The sequence below is a fragment of the Artemia sp. Qi Xiang Cuo genome, chromosome 4 (assembly GCF_049724085.1).
Source record: "Artemia sp. Qi Xiang Cuo chromosome 4, ASM4972408v1, whole genome shotgun sequence".
Classification (NCBI taxonomy): Eukaryota; Metazoa; Arthropoda; class Branchiopoda; order Anostraca; family Artemiidae; genus Artemia; species Artemia sp. Qi Xiang Cuo.
The window spans coordinates 66,668,977-66,688,154 of record NC_142797.1 but is presented as its reverse complement, the minus strand read 5'-3'; the positions used below and the strand labels follow the sequence as shown (position 1 = coordinate 66,688,154).

At 33.2% G+C, this 19,178-nt stretch overlaps 1 protein-coding gene across 1 annotated transcript in view; it reads left to right on the top strand.

Annotated features, from left to right (window-relative positions):
• Positions 1-19,178, top strand: part of LOC148953343 (sodium-independent sulfate anion transporter-like) — a 183,519-nt gene that overhangs the window by 87,411 nt on the left and 76,930 nt on the right. The window contains exons 6-8 of the mRNA XM_089088496.1: positions 3,106-3,187; positions 6,787-6,905; positions 13,952-14,254. Of these exons, the coding sequence (XP_088944622.1) occupies positions 3,106-3,187; positions 6,787-6,905; positions 13,952-14,254 (504 nt within the window). The remainder of the gene's footprint in view (positions 1-3,105; positions 3,188-6,786; positions 6,906-13,951; positions 14,255-19,178) is intronic.

The window sequence follows — 19,178 nt, the reverse complement described above, 5'->3', positions numbered from 1 at the left end:
AAGCGAAAGAATCAACCAAATGGAGGTTGCGAGTTTTTTACGGAACTGGCTCAGATACCACCAGCAAGAAATACCACCAGGGTTTTCTCCAACAACAGAATGGTTGGAGAAACACAAAAACGGACCTCCACCAACCCGACCGTAAACGAAATCACAACCGAAGGCGCAGCTACTGCATCTCATCTCGTTCAACTTACCAGCAAAGGGCCCTGGTCACAGCTTCCCAAACAGTTACCAGACGACGGAGAGGCCTTATATGAAAGCAACCAGCAGTCCAGTACAGGAAGCGCTTGTTTAAACACGGAGACAAAAAAAAAGTCAAAATTAAACACTATCCCTTCCATCTCAACAGGTACTTACGATCTAAAACTAGAGCCTTTTGATCCTTCTTCATGCAACCTGATAAGAGAGAAAAAGAAAACAAGTTTTGATACAAGGCGAATCCAATCTTATCGTTTTCCACAAAAGCCATGTCAAACGTCCGATCTGTCAATAACAAGGCAGAGGATATGGAAGTTTTCCTAAGGAAAAATGACATTGACATGGTTTGCATGACAGAAACATGGATCCCGTCTTCTACCTTGGCCATGATTGACGGGTATTCCTGTTATATTTCCCTACGCTGCAGCGGATCAAGGAGAGCCCATGATGCACGGTGGCGGTGTCGGTTTCTTCTGCAAAGAAAACGTACCTCAGAGGACTCTGGATGTCGCAGTACCAAAGGACCATGAAATCGAAATTCGGTGGCTGTGGGCACGACCAAAAGGCGTACCTCGTCAAGTATCGTCATTGATATACGCCACGGCATATTTCCCACCAAGAGGACTATATCGGCAACAACTAGTGGAATATCTTCAACAAAGTTGCGACTTCATCAGAACAAAATATCCATATGCTGGAACATTTGTTTGTGGGGACTTCAACGACCTGAAGCCAAACTGGATCGAAAGCTCTGCATCCCTTCATCAAATAGTTAAAGTGAAAAAACGGGGATAAAACACCCTTAACTTGATCTTCACTACACATGGTGATTTCTACTTATATCCTTTGGCAGAAGTACCACTCACTCCTCTATGAGCAAACGATTCAAGAGGACGAACGATTCTTCTGTGAAAAGTGAGTTACAATTAGGGCACATAATAAACCCTGGGATACTCCGACAATTAAAGCAGTAATGGCAGAGCAAGACATGCTTTATAAGACAAAGCCACACTCTGAAGAATATAAACGGAAGAAAAACATAGTAGTCAGACTACTAATTTAAGCTAGGCGTCTATATGGTCACTAAGTTCCAAGAAAACCAAGAAAGCCAGTGAACTAAGAAATTTCGACACATCTGTACAGAAGCTAATGAGACAGCAGAAGTCTAAATCAACCCTGAGGGCTCAGAAAGAAGAGAATATAACGGCAGAAACAATTAATGCATACCTTTAAAATGTTTACCACCAACCGTCTCCTCTCAATACTTTGCCAGAGAATGGTCCAATCGAAACCATCCCTATCATCACTGTTTCCCAGGTCCAAGAAAAACTCGAAAACCTATACATTAGGAAAGCCTGGTGAAATTCCTATAAGCCTGATGAAGGCATGCTCCCATTACTGGCCACACCATTGGCTATGGTGTATAACCAGTGCGTATTGGAAGGCATTTTCCGAGATAAGTTCAAATAGGTATTTATCACACCATTTCTAAAGAAAACATCACCAACCTCACCATCCAATCTCAGTCCAATTTCAAAGTCTTCGAATATTTCATTTTACAGTGGCTACTAGCAGAAATAGAACACAAAATTGATCCTTTGCAGTTTGGTTTTCGTCGAGGACACAGCACAACACATTATCTGGTCACATTGATTTATGATCTACTAGAGTACATAGAAATTCCCAAGACCCTTGCTGAAATAATAATTTCTGATTTTGTAAAAGCTTTTGATACACTTGATCATGAGACTTTAATCAACGACGCCATTACCCTGGAAGTCTTGCAGTTTCTCTTATGTCCCATCGCAAGTTTTCATTCTGCTCGTCAACAGTTCTGAATCGACTGATGGGGCAACACAAACAGAGGTATAAATTTGTAGATGATCTTTCGTTAAGCCTGTTGTACTTCCTGTCAGAAGCACCCAATCAACTTATTCCCCTGGTTGAAGAGCTTCAACATCAAACCGATAAAATGAAGCTCCAGCTAAGCCTGTGTAATGCATATCAACTTCCTAAAGAAGAAGAGCATAGACGAACCTGCACCCCTCCAAACAAAGAAATCAGTAAAAATAATTGGCATCATATTAAGTGACAATCTCTTGTTCGGAAATGAAATCAGCCTGATCACAGCAAAAGCAGCTGGTTTTATCAAATCCTTCGCAAGTCTCAGAACGTTTGGAATGACAGAGCAACTCCTTCTTTCGTGCTATAAAAGTTTTGTCATGCCCGTAATAATGTATGGCTGTCCTGTCTGGCACCCGTCGCTTACAGAGAAACTCAGAAACCAACTGGAAACAATTCAGAAGAGAGCCACCAAAATGATTCTTGGACGAAATTACTTACACAATCAACAAAGTTTGAGCAAACTCAAGCTCCCAACCCTGGATGAAAGGAGGCATGAAATGTTAAGGAAGTTTTAGGCTGACATCCTGAAGTCCTCAAAACACCGAGAAATCCAGCCTCAGAGACCCACGCACACAAAACAAGGTTGCCAACTCTAAAAGAGGGAAAAAAAAACTATTAGAATGCACGCCTACACACTCGGCGACAAGATTTTTAAACTCTTTCATGCCCTACTACGTCAGGTGTTACAACAACAGTGTCTTGAAGTCGAGGTGATGGCTCATCATTTGTGTTTTCTTTTTTTCTGTACTTTTGTTTGACGATACCCATGTTATTGCAGTGTGGTAAAGGAACGAATAAAGATTATTATTATTATTATCCTTATTATTATACTGAGTGACAATTTCCTAAATTTAAAGAAAAAAAACCAGGAAAACGGGAAAAAAATGACAAAATTTGAATTACCTAACAACTATACACCTAGTGTCCAAGGAATATTTTTCCAAAGAATTGCGCAAGTGTATTCCTAGATTTAATTTTAATTTCATTTCTTTATTTTAGGTTATATTGAGCCAGGAGTGCCCGAGGTTAAATTACCGTCATTTTCATTCAATGTTTCGAAAGATATACCTACTTTAAACGGGTAATAAGATATATGCTATCTTTATAAACGAGCAATAGTTGTGTATGTATCTATGTATGTATGTATTTTTTCTCGAAAGTGGCTCTATATTTATCTGAAAAATTGGCATTCTGGGATATTTTGGCCTTAAAAAACAAGCAAAATAGGTCAGAAGTTTGAGAAAATTCGTTAAGAGCCTTAATTTTTGGAAAACAAGTGAGTGAGCGACGTCATTTTTATATACATCCGTATTGCAATGACGTTGTCACAGTTGTCAGACTTACGTGGAAAAATTGAAGATTTTCATGTATGGAGAAGTTTATATAAAGTTGCTTAAAGAGAAAAAAACTGGTAATTGCAAAAATATTTGTATATATTTTGACAAGGGATTACAACAATTCAAACACCTTAAAAAAAAGTCATAAGCTTAGTAGAAGTCGCTGATAGAAATTGGACTTGCGGTAATAACCAAATATTTTTGAATAGACCTCTAGTATGAAAAGACATTAAATTACGTAAAGAGCATAAAACTAGTAATTGGAAAGATATTTGTATATATTATAACAAGGGGTTACAAAAACTTAAAAACCTTAGAAAGTAAAACCAAAAGTTTGGAGCTTAGTAGAAATCGTTGTTAAAAAACGTCATTACCGAATTTCCTTTCTTATAAGCACAAACAATGTCCTTTTAACACATGAAAAAAAGGTTGAAATTTTTTTTAAGTTCAGTTCAGAACCGCAAAATTTATTATATGAAATGCAAAAATATTTACGGTGCCTGAACAATAGTTTTAATATTCTCTTTCAAAGTAGAAAAATACCTGAAAATTTTAAAACTAGTTTTTGTTTTAGATAAATCCACTCGCTACGTGATTTAGCTTACAAGTTTGAATGCAACCAGTTATATAATGTTAGTAAGAAGGCCAAAAAACGAAAATTTGCAAATATTACAAATGATGATTCGATATTTTGACAAGGGATTACAACAATTCAAAAACCTTAAAAATGAAGACCAAAAGTTTGAAGCTTAGTGAATATCGTCGTTAGAAATCGGACTAGCTTCAATAATCAAATACTTTTGAAAAGACAGTAGTATGAAAAGACAGTAATTTGCGTAAAGAAAAAAATTGGTAATTTCAAAAATATTTGTATATATTTTAACAAGGGAGTACACCAATTCAAAAGCCTTAAAAAAGAAAACCAGAAGTCGGAAGCTTAGGGATTACAACAATTCAGAAATCGTTGCTAGAAATTTGACTTCCTTTAATAGTCAAATATCTTTGAAAAGACACAGCAGAAAAAAATAACATCTATTTGAACACAACCCTTTATATAATGTCAGTAGGAAGGCCCAAATAACGAAAATTTGCAATTATTACAGATAATGATTCTCTATTCTTACAAGGGATTACAACAATTAATAAACCCTAAAAAATAAAACCAAAAGTTGGAACCTTAGTACGTATCGCTGTTAGAAATCAGACTAGCCTTAATAATTAAATATTTTTGAACAGACCGCAATATGAAAAGATATTAATTTGCGTAAAGCGCAAAAACTGGTAATTGCAAAAACATTTGTATATATTTTAACAAGGAATTCTAACAATTCAAAAACCTTAAAAAGAAAACCGGAAGTCTGAAGCTTAGTAGAAGTCGTTGTTAGAAATTTGACTTCCTTTAATAATCAAATATCTTTGAAAGGACACAGTATGAAAAAACCTTAAATTGTATACAGCGCCAAAAACTGGTAGTTGCAAAAATATGTTTATATATTTTAACAAGGTATTACAACAATTCAAAAATCTTGAAAAAGAAAATCAAAAGTTTGAAGTTTAGTAGATATCGTTGTTAGAAATCGGGCTCGCTTTAATAATCAAATATCTTTGAAAAGACTGCAGGATGAAAAGACAGCAAATTGTCTCAAATTGTCTGAGGTTAGAAGACAAGTGACTATGAGGATCCATATATAGAAGCATAAAAATGTGATACGAGAAAAGTTTTCAAAATAGAAAAGGCAGTAAGTAGGTCTTCAGTGTCCCTTTAGACAAACTGCTCGAAGCGAGGCTTATGAAAGAGTTTGTACTCAAATGAATTGAATATAACCACTGTTTAAAGCCATATTATGATGAAGCCTTAAAAATTTAATTTATTCAGTGGCTTCTCCTGCTTCAGTTCAGAATTATAATAAGAATTAACCATAAAAACAAATCCGATTATATAAGTCTAATCATACTTGCTGTAAGGAGAATACATTCTGTTTTTCTTAAATTATGCTTTATTTACAGAGCAATTTCGTCAAATTTCCTTCTGAATATTCAGCAAATACCAAATATCCCAAAAAATATTATTTGTATGTGTTCGGTATAATTTTTCTTTACTTCTGATTTAAATTGGGCTGAGTATCAAAGAACCACTTTGTCAAAAGTACATTATAGGTAATCATATACGACCTTTTCCTTTTTTAAAAGTAGCCAATCATCTGCATATTATCCAAAACCAAAGTACTTACTATTCATCAATGACAATGCTATACAAAGAAAAGAATCCTACTAATAGAAGACATTCATGTTAAATGCAAGCACTCTTTGGCGTTTAGCTGATTGTAGATTTAATTAAAACTCAATTCAAATTGTGTCTTGAAGCCATGAAAATTTGAAGATTGAGTACTAAAAGCACTTTTATATTTTTTTGAAACAGTATCTTAAAGGAGGAGGCATTAAGATCTGAGATTCAGTTAAACGTCAATCAAAATTTTTCCTTACAAAGAAATATAGTTACTGTTCAACTTATCGGGTTGGGCTCGATCTAATTGAGTCAAAAACAGAGCTTTCGAAGAGAGATGATCATGAAATAATATCTGTTGAAAAAGAAAAGAAAAAACAGAACCCTAGAAACGGCGACTAATCGGCAAGTTTTAAATTTCCAAGTCTTTTTCTCCGTAGAGATTTAAAGAATTCGCTAACGCCACAAAACATTCTGGGCAAGATAAAAAAAAAATGGGTATTAGTTTGACTTCCAGAGCAACTATATAATAAAAGAGGTTCTAGTGTTTAGCCCACCCATGAAACACTTATTGTTATATCCAGTATACCAATTCAAGAAACCCTTCATGTCTTGCTCCATTGATCACTCGAATCAGAAAATTGTACACATTATACAGGCTTTGAATATAAGCTTAGTCAATGAATTAATTAATTTAACATTCATCGCATTAATAAATAATTGATTAAAAATTTAATAAATTGAACGATATATTTAAGAGAAACAAAAGTTTGCGGCGAATAAAAAATATGTGTACGTATATAAAGACTATGTCTCATCCTTGTATATTTTAAAGATTAATTGTATTGTTTGTGAATTTTTTTTTTGTTGTGAAAATTCCGGAGATGGGCTATCATAGATCAGTCCTCACAGTTGCCTCCCAATAGGCAGATAGCTATGTTATCAAATTCCTCGGATGGTTGATCTTTTGATAGCAAATTAGTATTGTTTCTAAAAGGAATATTAATTCCTCAAGTTCAACACAAAAGATTACGATCAAAATGTATGTTACTACAGGTGTCCTAATTTTGAGAAAAAATTCTTAGAAAGCAATATTTATAATGCTTTGCTCTGTTGCAGAACGATAACTGATACAACGCCGATTGGTTTTTTGGACTGTTTGCAGTTTTTTGGGTTAGGAATTATTCTTTTATCAGTGGTCTCTATACTTGAGCATATCGCCATTGCCAAATCAATCTGTAAGTTTATTTGACATTTATTGCTTAGTTCTAACAATTCTATTTGGTATTTATATAATTTCATTATCGAGTCACTGTTACTATAGCTTTATTTATATTTTACTTTCGTGACCATTTCATGGTGATTTTTTAAATTTCTTTTCTAATTAAACAAATAAGTCTTATTCCTTATCCAACAATAAAATGAACCATTTATCGTCTGCTTGGAAATTGATTGGTCTGATTATCGAAAAATCTCTAGACTTGAGTCAACCTCTTCAAAGAAACTTCACCTTGAACTAAAATAATCTGGAATAGTTTTCCTGAGGGGGTTTAAAAGTCTTCAGTTTATTCCTCAAAAAAATAAAAAAATAAATGATAAGCTTACAGATACGAGGCTGAGATGATAAAGTCTCTGGCGGACAATAATGAAACACAGTTAAAGACTGATTTATATCACAATCCTTAATTGTTCGTATATTCGTTAATTCATATTTTCTATCTAAATATTTTTAAGCCATACAGAAAAATACTTTTAATGCTTTTACTTTACTTTTAATACTATTTTTAATACTACGTAAAAATACTTTTAATCCTTAGGAACCAATCACGAAGTAAAATAACAATAAAGTTACAGCATTCCGACAAGAAAATATCAAGCACATCAGCCTCCCCCCTCAATTCCAAAAACATGAAACTTTGCACATTCTTTGCCAAAAATATTTAGTTGGATAGCAATTTTGACCATTGGTCATTAGAGAATGTGACAGCTTGGCAAAGAGGGAAAGTAAAAACCAAGAAAATCTATATAAATACAAAGAGCAGCAAGGGCGGATTTTTTTTCGGGGGGGGGGGGAGTACTAATTTTTGACTCAGTTTTCGACTAATTTTACTGATTTTTACCTAGGTTTTACTAATTTTCGACTTATTTTTGACTCGGTCAAAAATTGGTTTTTGGGTGGGGGGGGGGGTTCAAACCGGGTAACTCCCCCCCCCTGGATACGGCCTTGAAGAGCAGTAAAAAATTAAACAGTGTCCTATTTTCCTTAGAAAAGACTGAATCTATACGCTCAAACGGCATCAACTCACAATATCATCAACTCACAATATTAATTCTTGCTTCTTTATTTTTTCATCTGAACGATAATATTCTATTAAAATATCAACAAAAATCAAACTAGTATGCCTAATGTCAAAGACTAAAAGTTATAGAGAATGGGGAAATCCTTTTCCCAGTGTATAAATTAAATTCTTTTCGTTTTTAATCATATTTGGTCTTAAAATGACTGGATGGATTTTCTTCAAATATCAAACTAAATGGATTGGGATTGTATATTTAAAACCAGACCTATCACCCCTGGAACAATTCAAATAAGATTGTTGCTAAAATTAGAGATTTCGTTGATATATTTTCTGCATTTGCACTTATTAATTAGCTAAAACTTTTCGTTTCAATGTTACTGTGGTAATTACTTATTTGTTCTTATTTTTACCTTAATACCTTTTTTTTCCGTTCGGAAACTACCACAGAGTTATATCGAAAGAATCATGAGCAATATGTTCAACAAAGTCTGAAGAATAAGCCCCCCTCACTGACTCTGTTTTTATGTGATTATTTTTTTTGCCTATTCAGTATTTTGATTCTCGTTCGCTGTCGCGTGTATAATAGTATATTAAGGTCTTTCACCAGGACTCAGTTATCAAAATAACTATTTTGGGCTAGGCTTGAGCACAATTTCAATGCAATTTGGGATTGCCGATCCCTTCGAAACCCAAAAGAGATAGAATGCCATTTGTGATTTTCTGATTTTTTTTGTCTTTGAGCTAAGGGATTTTTCGGATATTTGAAAAAAATAAGGAATGTAATAAAGGACATCGAACTTCCCTACACGCTAACTTTGGTAAATATTGAATGTCATTTATGAGATATATATTAACTGTGTTTAGCTTTTCAGCTTCTATTTTAGCCTTTCATTAAACCTGCTAAGAACTCCTTTGTTATAGACGTTGGCGGATATTGGAAAGTATTTCTAGAGAATGTAAGCAGGTTCCATTGGAAGTCAGTAAAATGGGCAAATCATCAACTTACGATTTATTCATATTCAATGCTTTTCATTATTTACAAAAAGTGAAATTTTCTCACTAAAATTAAAGAACACAGCTAAAATCTAAAGCGAGTAGTAATCAGCTTTTGTAAGATATCAAACTTAAGACGAACAGAACTTTCTATAACTGATAAAATCAGCCCCAAAACAATCAAAGTTCCAAAGTTTAAAATTGCACAGTAGGGTCAAAATTAAAGTAAACAGGAATTAACAAAGATGACTACCCTCCTTGTGTTACTGTGTTACTACCCTCCTTAAGCCCCTAACATTCAATGATACCACTTGCATTTTCCTGGAAACTATGTCGTTTGGTTAAATTGATGTAGAAAGAAGATTTAAAGAAATGGTACGAAAAGGACAAATACCATAAAATGTGTTGCATATTAGACTCTTAAAGTAGTTCTCGTCAGGATAGAAAAGGCAGGGATAGGAGGGACAGGAGTAGTTAAAGGGAAAGTAGTTTGGTTTGGTATTAGTTGCAGTGGAAAATCTCGTAACAGTAACTGGTATGTTAGGAGTAGTCCTGGTGAGCAAAGTCGGTGTAAGAATAGCCGTGGTGTAAGTAGTCACCGTGGTGTAAGTAGTCACCGTGGTGTAAGTAGTCGTGGTAGAAGTGGTCATAGTAGTTAAAAACTAGATAATTATTTTGGAAACTAGGTTCCGTTTTTCCGAGTAATTCATTTACCATGGTTAGCTTTAGGACTTCAGAAAATTGTTACATAAATTGCAAGACATTTGTATAACGTATATTTTTCATAGGTTTTTTGTTCCATGAGCATCAAATCAAAGTTTCCGTCTCTTATTTTAAATAGAGGACTTCAAAATATTTAATATCAACGTGATAAAAATCAAAACCATTTTTGAAATGTGATCTTGCGGTGTTCTGATTTTGAACCTCCTAATTGTAATTACAACCTCAGCACGACTCTCACATAAATTATATTCTTGAAATTTGGAACTATTTGTGGAATTTTTTAACTCCATACTATGTTTCCTGAGTCATGCATATGTTACGGTGAATGTCCACAAATTAGTTAATGTCGACAGACATTCACCGGTGAATGTCCAAAATACTTTTTTTACTCCTTGGATTCAGTCACCATTCCCAGTCAATTTTATCAATTTAATGCAGTGTTTGATGATGGGAGGTTAGGTTAGATTAAGTTTGGTTATATGAGATTAGGTTGGTCTAGGTTAGCTTATGTTAGGTTTTAACCCATTTCTAATATCTAGAACCAAATTTAACCTAACATAATCTAACTCAACCTAGCCTAATCTAAACTAACATAATCTAAGCTAACTTTAACTTTTACCATCATAGGTTGCATAAGACTGAAAAAGCTGATTCACGAAGCTAATTGAATCGAAGCTGAGAAAAGGGAATTTCTAATCTTCACTGGTGAATGTTGACATTAACTAGATTTCGGACATTCACCGTAACATGTATATTAGAGACTTTAAAGCCCTTTAAATACCTAAGTTTGTTGAAAATAAAACACCGTCTCTGAAATATGAACTTAGTGAGTCATTCTTTTGGACTTCTGTATTATATTATCTATCACAGATTTATTATTAAAAGATCAGAAAACATTAGGCCTTTGATGAAATCTGATTGATTTTGGGGGGATTTCTCCAATGTATATGCTTCATATCGTATTTTGTTCTGAGAACTTCGAATGACAATCTTAATTTCATATTTAAAATTAGTGATTTCAAAGTCCCTTAAATACTTTTTCGGTGTATTTTAAACGTTTTGAATTAACTACTTACTTATTGCACTCGGCTTTTTAGTTCTATTTCTTATATGTAGTTAACAAGCTCAGAAATTCTTGGTTAAACAATTTGGTGGAAATTGAGAGTAAATTTAATGAAAAACTTTACTTTGCGTTCTTTATTCTTTTTTAGAAGGCTCGCATTGTAGTTTAAGCGTTTAGTATGTAAGTATGTAAAACAATCATTAGATAAAAGCTTTCAACAAGCAGAGAAATCCTTCATTTCAAACTTTTGGAAAAATTGGAAGCCATTTGTGAAACATGCAAGTTACATACAAATTTATATGTAAGGCTTAGTCTATTATTTTGTAACTACCCAAAGAGCCTGTAAGACGGCAGACATCCTCGAATGCATCAACTTTCTTGTGAGTGATCGAAAATCAACAGAGAGTTGTTTGCGTCTTCTCTAGATGTTATTCTACATCAAAGCCGAGTTTCTTTCCACCTCTTGTACACTACAGAAAACCCTTCAAAAAAGGAAGCACGTCTTAGTCTCAACATATATTGCGCTGAGATGAACGCACCCTACTTATATTTGCCAATGATGAACGCACTCTACTTTTCAAACTTGTTTCCCAAATCCGTATTAACGCGTCCATACTACACCTCCCTGGTATTCTTGATGCGTAGTGGTACGCTAATTTTGAAACCGAATTTTCATCTGCAGAACTTCCTATCTTTAAGACCTGTATAATAGGGAATTGGACATCTTCCTAGCTTTTTCACCGAAAATGCATTGCGCCATGCCATCTCGATCCAAGAGTTAAAATGGAAGTCTTCCTGCGATGTTGATTGCGTGGGAGTGATGCTTCTAAAGAATGGCAGTCCTCTTTTGTTCTACACCTCACCACATTTGATGCAGACGATATTCTCGCAGTCCACTATGCGTTCAACATTCTCTAGTTAAAACCTTACTCCGATTCCTAAGAAAGGTAAAGCTGATCCGCAATGTATATCCACTCGTCCCATTACTGTTTTAACTTCTAATGTGAAGTTCTCCAGCTCTTTTTCCGAGATAAGGTGCAAGCAATTTTTCATGCATCTCCACACCAATTTGGATCCAAACAAAAAGTGGCTGAACTGACTCACTGACTGTAGTTGCAAACGCACTTACTGACATGAAATCAGCGGGGAAAAGTTTAGTTCTTGCTAGTCACGTTTTTAGGCGTGCATTTGAGTCACTAATAATCTCTGCAATACTTGGCTTAAACCTAGATATCAGTCGCACACTCAGGGATGTGTAATTACTGCAATTTATCTGCCTGAAGCCTCCACCAAATAAAAATATTTCTTCCGTTACTTGGAGATAGTTTATACCTGTCTTAGAAGGTGCCTAATATGGTGTAGTGTCTTTTCCTGATCTTTTCAACAATTTTATCCTGGAGCCCTACAACCAGCCCCCTTCTTTCTTGACACTGTAATCTATTAATTTGTCCTTAGTGTGTTACTAGGATGATATATCTTGAATCTCAGTCGTATGCTGCAGCGGATCAAGGAAATTTTTGGCATCTTTCAAGATGAATACCTCAAACTTGGGCTCCAGTTTGAACTTGAAATTCAAAATTGTCCTGTTCGATTATAAGTGCTTAACTCACCAGCTAATATAACTCAGAAACTCAGTAGTTCAGTCTACTAGTCATTGAGTGTATTTGGACATCCCCATCAGGTCTTACTTTCAACACATGAGGCTGCTTCTCATTGATCATCTTAACGAGTCAAATTTTGACATATTATGCCCCTGTTATCACATGCTAACTCCATTTCAACAGCCATCTACTAGCTAGCATTTACAATGCAGAAGCTCTCCCTCACGTCTTATGCATTGCCCTATTTCGGAAAACCCTCACAAAATAATACCAATCAAAATTCATTCGTTGTTTTTTCGTTCAGTAAAATATTTTATTACGTGTACCAACTTAGAACAGAAACACACTAATACTTCGAAAATACAGAGTTGCTGAGCCCTTAATAACCATTTCTCATACAAAACTGAACTAAAAAAACAAACTACATCTTAGTTTAACTGAACTAAGCTAGATAGAACCGGAACTTCAGCGTAAAGGCCAGGAGTGGGCTTGAAGGCAGGTGACCTTCCTTATATGTGGGATTGTTCCTATTTGTTTTAAGTTTTAGCAAGTGCCCCTTAAAATTATTTGAGGAAAAAAAATTTCTTCCTTTTTTAATATCAAATTCAGGGTTATCCAAAACATAAACAGGACCTGTCAGGCTTTTAAAACCTTGCTCTTCACACTAAAGTTAAGCTTTTCCATAACGGTATTGCGAAAATTAAACATCCCACGAAAAAGGTTGTAAACTGTAAGTGACATCTCAGCAAAATGCTACAAACATATATTTCAAACTGGATTCATTAAAGTATTAAATAATTATAATTTAATTAGTACAGTATAATCAACATGGAAACCTATACTAAGAGGGAGTATTCTGCATTTGAGAGGGCTGCACCCCTCATTATTCTACCTCTTGCTCTTTACGCTGATGCTTTGGTAGTGCTTTACTGAAAATATTTTTGAGTGTAAGATGCATAGCCACTTGTTAGTCGCAAGTATTTTACTTACCGGTTTACTTTTCATAACATTTGAACGAAAAATTTTATTGTCAAATGGAAATAAATATCAATAAGCTCCTCCTTTCTGGAAACTTAGTGAGAATTATTTTTATCATATTGTCATTGTCCTTGGGCTGGAGCATTCATTCTTGGAGAATTACAGAAATAGATCAAACCTACGAGAGAATCGAAAAAACAATAGCTTTGAGTTTTAAATAGATTTCTAGAAATAAATTAATGCTATTTTTATTGTATATAACTTAAATTTGCTACTTATATTATCAAGATTGTTTGAAACAAGAAAGCTAAGGACCCCTGGTTGACTTATATAGTTGTTTAGATACGCACTTTTTTTGGATTGTAACTGCAAAATTTGTTTTGCATAGTCGAGATTCCTTTGATAAGAGTTCATGCACATCCATTCCAGAATTGAATCCTGGCTACAGCCCTGACTTCAGCAGTAAAATGTTATCATTCGGAAAACAGGAACTTATGAACGCACTCTTCAAACAATTTGAAAAGAAGCATTAATTTTGAAAAAAAATTTAGTTAAAATTGTGTTTGGTAATTTTTTTTAAAATCCTAACTTTTGAAATTAGAGTATTGTCTAAGTTTTATTTGCAGCTTCCGGGAAGAGCGTTGACTCATCGCAAGAGCTTTGTTCTTTAGGAATTGCAAATATCTTTGGAGCTTTTGTCGGTGCATTTCCTGTGACTGCATCTTTTGCTCGAAGTGCTGTCCAGAAGTCAAGTGGCTGTAGGACTCCGTTGTGTAATTTCTTCGTTTCAGCAATAGTACTTCTATCTATAGCTTTTATGACAGATATCTTCTATTATATACCGAAAGCGTCACTTGCAGCAGTAATCATTTCAGCAGTTGCTCCAATGATCGAATACCATGAAGTTCCATACCTGTGGAAAGTATCCAGTAAGCAACTTAATTTTCAGTTTTCTAAATTAAAGAAAAACTTGTCCAATTGAAATTTTCGCTAGATTATACAGATATCCTTATGCATATACCTCTTATGACAATGCATTTTTTTTTATAACACTAACCTTTCTCTCCCCTCTAAATTTAATGCATATGTATCGATAGTACATCTATTTCCGAGTTTCCAGAGCTTTAATTGAACAGTAAAAGAGGGGGAAAAATCTGGAAACTAAAAACAGAAACAAGAAACAATAGAAAGTAAGATTCAGAAAATTAGTAACAAAATATTGTACTGCAATGCTAATTTCATGTTTGTTTGTTTCTTTTGGGAGTAGACTAATGGTACACCAATTTAAAGACTTGTAATGCAGCGGATTTTTCTTCACTGACAAAATGAATTTTATCCAGTGTCAACACAAGAAATATGTGTGTTAGATTTGATGTAATACTCTTCACCAAAAAATGTTTCTCAAAAGAAGTTTCTTGTGAGACTTCTCTCTAGTCGGAGAGTCGCTTGTCCATATATCCTTCTCTTTCACGTGTTATCCGGATCTAGAGCTGAGGCATAAAGAAATTTCGGTTTTTACCTAACAGCTCTCCTCTGAATCTCATAGTATTAAATAAAAAAACAAGTTTTTTCAACTGAAAGTCAGAAGCAACATTATAACTTGAAACGAAATGAAATTATTACATATATGGGAGTAGTGATAGGTCAATCTAAGGTAGCGGGGTGGTAGCAAATTACTGTATCAATCTAAGAGAGCGGGGTGTCCCCCCATATAGCTATAATATTTACAAGCTGGCAGTCCCCCAAGGTAGCTATAACAGTTTCAGGAAGGCAGGTAGGAAACTACTGTGTATAATATAAGGAAGAGGGCAGGTAGCCAATGTAGCTATAACAGTTTCAGGAGGGTAGCCAATGCAGCTATAACAGTTACAAGCGGGCAGTCCCCCCATGTAGTATCAAGCGGACAGTACCCCTTTTTATATTAATATATACAAGCGGACAGTCCCCCCACCATACAAGCAGACAGTCCCACCGCCATACAAGCAGTATTCCTTTTCTGTGTTAATCTAAGGTAGCAGACCAATAGGGAATTACTGTATCAATTAAAGAGACAATACAGGTATATGGATGTTTTATGTTTATGGATTTTTATTGTTGTATTGGTGTTATATTTGATGTTTTATTGTATGGGAGTCTGATTGTTATTACAGAGATGTTTTTTTTATATAGGGTTGAATATGTGTGTTACTTTATGAATGATTATACGTATTGTTATACGGTAGATGTTTTATTTAATGTTTTTTTTTTGTATGGATGTTTTATTGTATGGATATACGTTTTTTTCATTCATCATTCCAACGGGGCTTTCCTCTTGCATTCAAACGGGGCAGTATGGTTGGTGTTTTATTTAATGTTTTTTTTTGTATAGATGTTTTATTGTATTGATATATGAATTTTTATTTTAATAGTTTTTTTATTGATGTTATTTTATGGTACTCTAACGATGATATTTTTCTTTTCAAATGATACGATTTTTAACATTTTAAGTGACTTCCCATTGATTTTTATGAAATTTGTGTTTGATGTAGGAATCGAACGTGAGACCCGTGATTTCCTAAGGTAAATGAACGACACGTTAATCGACCGAACCAACAAGCCATTGAACATATTATGATTTTAGAAATACATCCAATGTATTATTTGTGGGACATTGCCTAACTGATATTAAGCGTCACAATATCGTAACAAGTTCATTCCATTGAACTGGAACAAGGTCAAGCACATTCAATATATCAATTGGATTTTTGAATGATGTTAAAAGTGACCTGTTTCAAGGGGCATTTTTAGGGCATCATCGTGAGAATATGCATTCCACGATGATTTGAGATGCATACTAGACAGACAATTTCTTCTGATACTTGGGCCCCAAGTCCTACCCCTATCCCTCAACCCTATCCCTCCACCCTCCCTCCAATGAGAATGATATATTTTCTAAATTCAAAATGAGAATGATATAGAAATGTTAGTCATGACTTTTACTATTAGAAAAATATTGTTTGCAGTAGCACTTTTTTTTAACTAAATTATTTTTTTCGACCAAAATTATTCAACTTTTTTTAAAATTATTTTTTTAACATGATTTTTTTTCAACTTTTTTTTATAGTTTAGAGTCTTAGCTTAGAGTTTTAGTTAGAGTTATAGTTTAGTTAAGTTATAGTTTAGTTTAGAGTTATAAATTATTTAAGAGTTTTAGTTTGGAATTTAGGGTTTTAGTTTAGAGTCTTAGAATAGAGTTTTAATTTAGAGTCATAGCTTGTAGTTTTAGTTAGGGTCATAATTTAGTTTTAGTTAAGAGTTTTAGTTTAGAGTTTAGAGTTTTAGTTTAGAGTCTTAGCTTAGACTTTTAGTTATAGATGTAGTTTAGTTTAGTTTTAGTTCAGAATTTAGTTTTAGTTTAGAGTCTTAGCTTAGAGTTTCAGTTAGAGTTATAGTTTAGTTTAGTTTTAGTTAGGAGCTTTAGTTTAGATCTCTAGTTTAGATTTAGTTAAGAGTTTTAGTTTAGAGTTTTAGTTAGAGTTATAGTTTATTTTAATTTTATTTAAGAGCTTTAGCTTAGAGTTTTAGCCTTGAGTCTTAGCTTCGAGTTTTTAATTACACTTAAAGTTTAGTTTAGTTTCAGTTAAGAGTTTTAGTTAAGAGTTATAGTTTAGTTTAGTTTTAGTTAAGAGTTTTAGCTTAGAGTCTTAGCTTAGAGTTTTTAGTTACAATTATAGTTTAGTTTCAGTTAAGAGTTTAGTTTAGAGTTATAGTTTAGTTTAGTTTTAGTTAAGAGTTTTAGCTTAGAATTGTAGCCTCGAGTCTTAGCTTAGAGGTTTTAGTTTCACCTATAGTTTAGTCTAGTTTCAGTTAAGAGTTTTAGTTTAGAGTTATAGTTTAGTTTTGTTTTAGTGAAGAGTTTTAGCTTGGAGTTTTATCCTAGAGTCTTAGCTTAGAGTTTTAGTTATACTTATAGTTTAGTTTAGTTTCAGTTAAGAGTTTAGTTTAGAGTTACAGTTTGGTTTAGTTATAGGTAAGAGTTTTAGCTTAGAGTTTTACCCTAGAGTGTTGGCTTAGAGTTTTTAGTTACACTTATAGTTTAGAGTTTTAGTTAGAGTTTCAGTTAGAGTTATAATCTAGTTTAGTTTTAGTCAATAGTTTTAGTTTAGACTTATAGTTTAGTTTTAGTTTCAGTTAAGAGTATTAGTTTAGGGTTTAGAGCCTTAGCTTAGAGTCTTATCTTAGATTTTTAGTTAGAGTTTTAGTTTAGAGTTTTAGTTTAGAGTCTTAGCTTAGAGTTTCAGTTAGAGTTATAATCTAGTTTAGTTTTAGTCAATAGTTTTAGTTTAGACTTATAGTTTAGTTTTAGTTTAGAGTTTACAGTATTAGCTTAGAGTCATAGCTTAGAGTTTTAGTTACAGTTATAGCTTAGTTTAGTTTCAGTTAAGAGTTTTAGTTTAGAGTTGTAGTTTAGTTTTAGTTAAGAGTTTTTGTTTAGAGTTTTACTTTAGAGTCTTAGTTTAGAGTTTTAGTTAGAGTTATAGTTTAGTTTAGTTTTAGTTTAGTTTAGAGTTGTAGTTTAGTTAAAAGTTTTAGTTTAGAGTTTAGAGTTTTAGTTTAGAGTCTTAGCTTAGAGTTTTAGTTAGAGTTATAGTTTAGCTTAGTTATAGTTTAGTTTAGAGTTGTAGTTTAGTTAAGAGTTTTAGTTTAGAGTTTAGAGTTTCAGTTTAGAGTCTTAGCTTAGAGTTTTAGTTTAGAGTCATAGCTTGGAGTTTTAGTTAGAGTCATAGTTTTGTTTTATTTAAGAGTTTTAGTTTAGAGTTATAGTTTAGTTTAGTTTTAGTTAAGAGTTTTAGCTTAGAGTCTTAGCTTAGAGTTATTAGTTATACTTATAGTTTAGTTTAGTTTCATTTAAGAGTTTTAGTTTAGAGTTATAGTTTAGTTTAGTTTTAGTTAAGAGTTTTAGCCTAGAGTCTTAGCTTAGAGTTTTTAGCTACACTTATAGTTTAGTTTAGTTTCAGTTAAGAGTATTAGTTTAGAGTTATAGTTTAGTTTAGTTCTAGTTAAGAGTTTTAGCTTATAGTATTAGCCTAGAGTCTTAGCTTAGAGTTTTTAGTTACACTTATAGTTAAGTTTAGTTTCAGTTAAGAGTTTTAGTTTAGAGTTATATTTTGGTTTAGTCTTAGCTAAGAGTTTTAGCTTAGAGTTTTAGCCTAGAGTCTAAGCTTAGAGTTTTTTAGTTACACTTATCGTTTAGTTTAGTTTCAGTTAAAAGTTTTAGTTTAGAGTTAGAGTTTAGTTTAGTTTTATTTAAGAGTTTTAGTTTGGAGTTTTAGCTTAGAGTCGTAGCTTAGAGTTTTTAGTTCAACTTATTATAAAACTCTAAACAAAAACTCTTAACTAAAACTGAACTACAACTCTAAACTAAAACTCTTACCTGAAACTAAACTAAACTATAACTCTAACTGAAACTCTAAGCTATGACTCTAAGCTAATACTCTAAACTCTAAACTAAAACTCTTAACTAAAACTAAACTATAAGTCTAAACTAAAACTATTGACTAAAACTAAACTAGATTATAACTCTAACTGAAACTCTAAGCTAAGACTCTAAACTAAAAATCTAAACTAAAACTCTTAACTAAAACTAAACTACAACTCTTAACTAAAACTAAACTAAACTAAAAACTCTAACTAAAACTCTAAGATAAGACTCTAAGCTAAAGCTCTAAACTCGAACCTAAAACCCTTAACTAAAACTAAACTATAACTCTATAATAAAACTCTTAGCTAAAACTAAACTAAACTGTAATTGTAACTAAAAACACGAAGCTAAGGCTCTAGGTTAAAACTCTTAGCTAAAACTTTTAAGTGAAA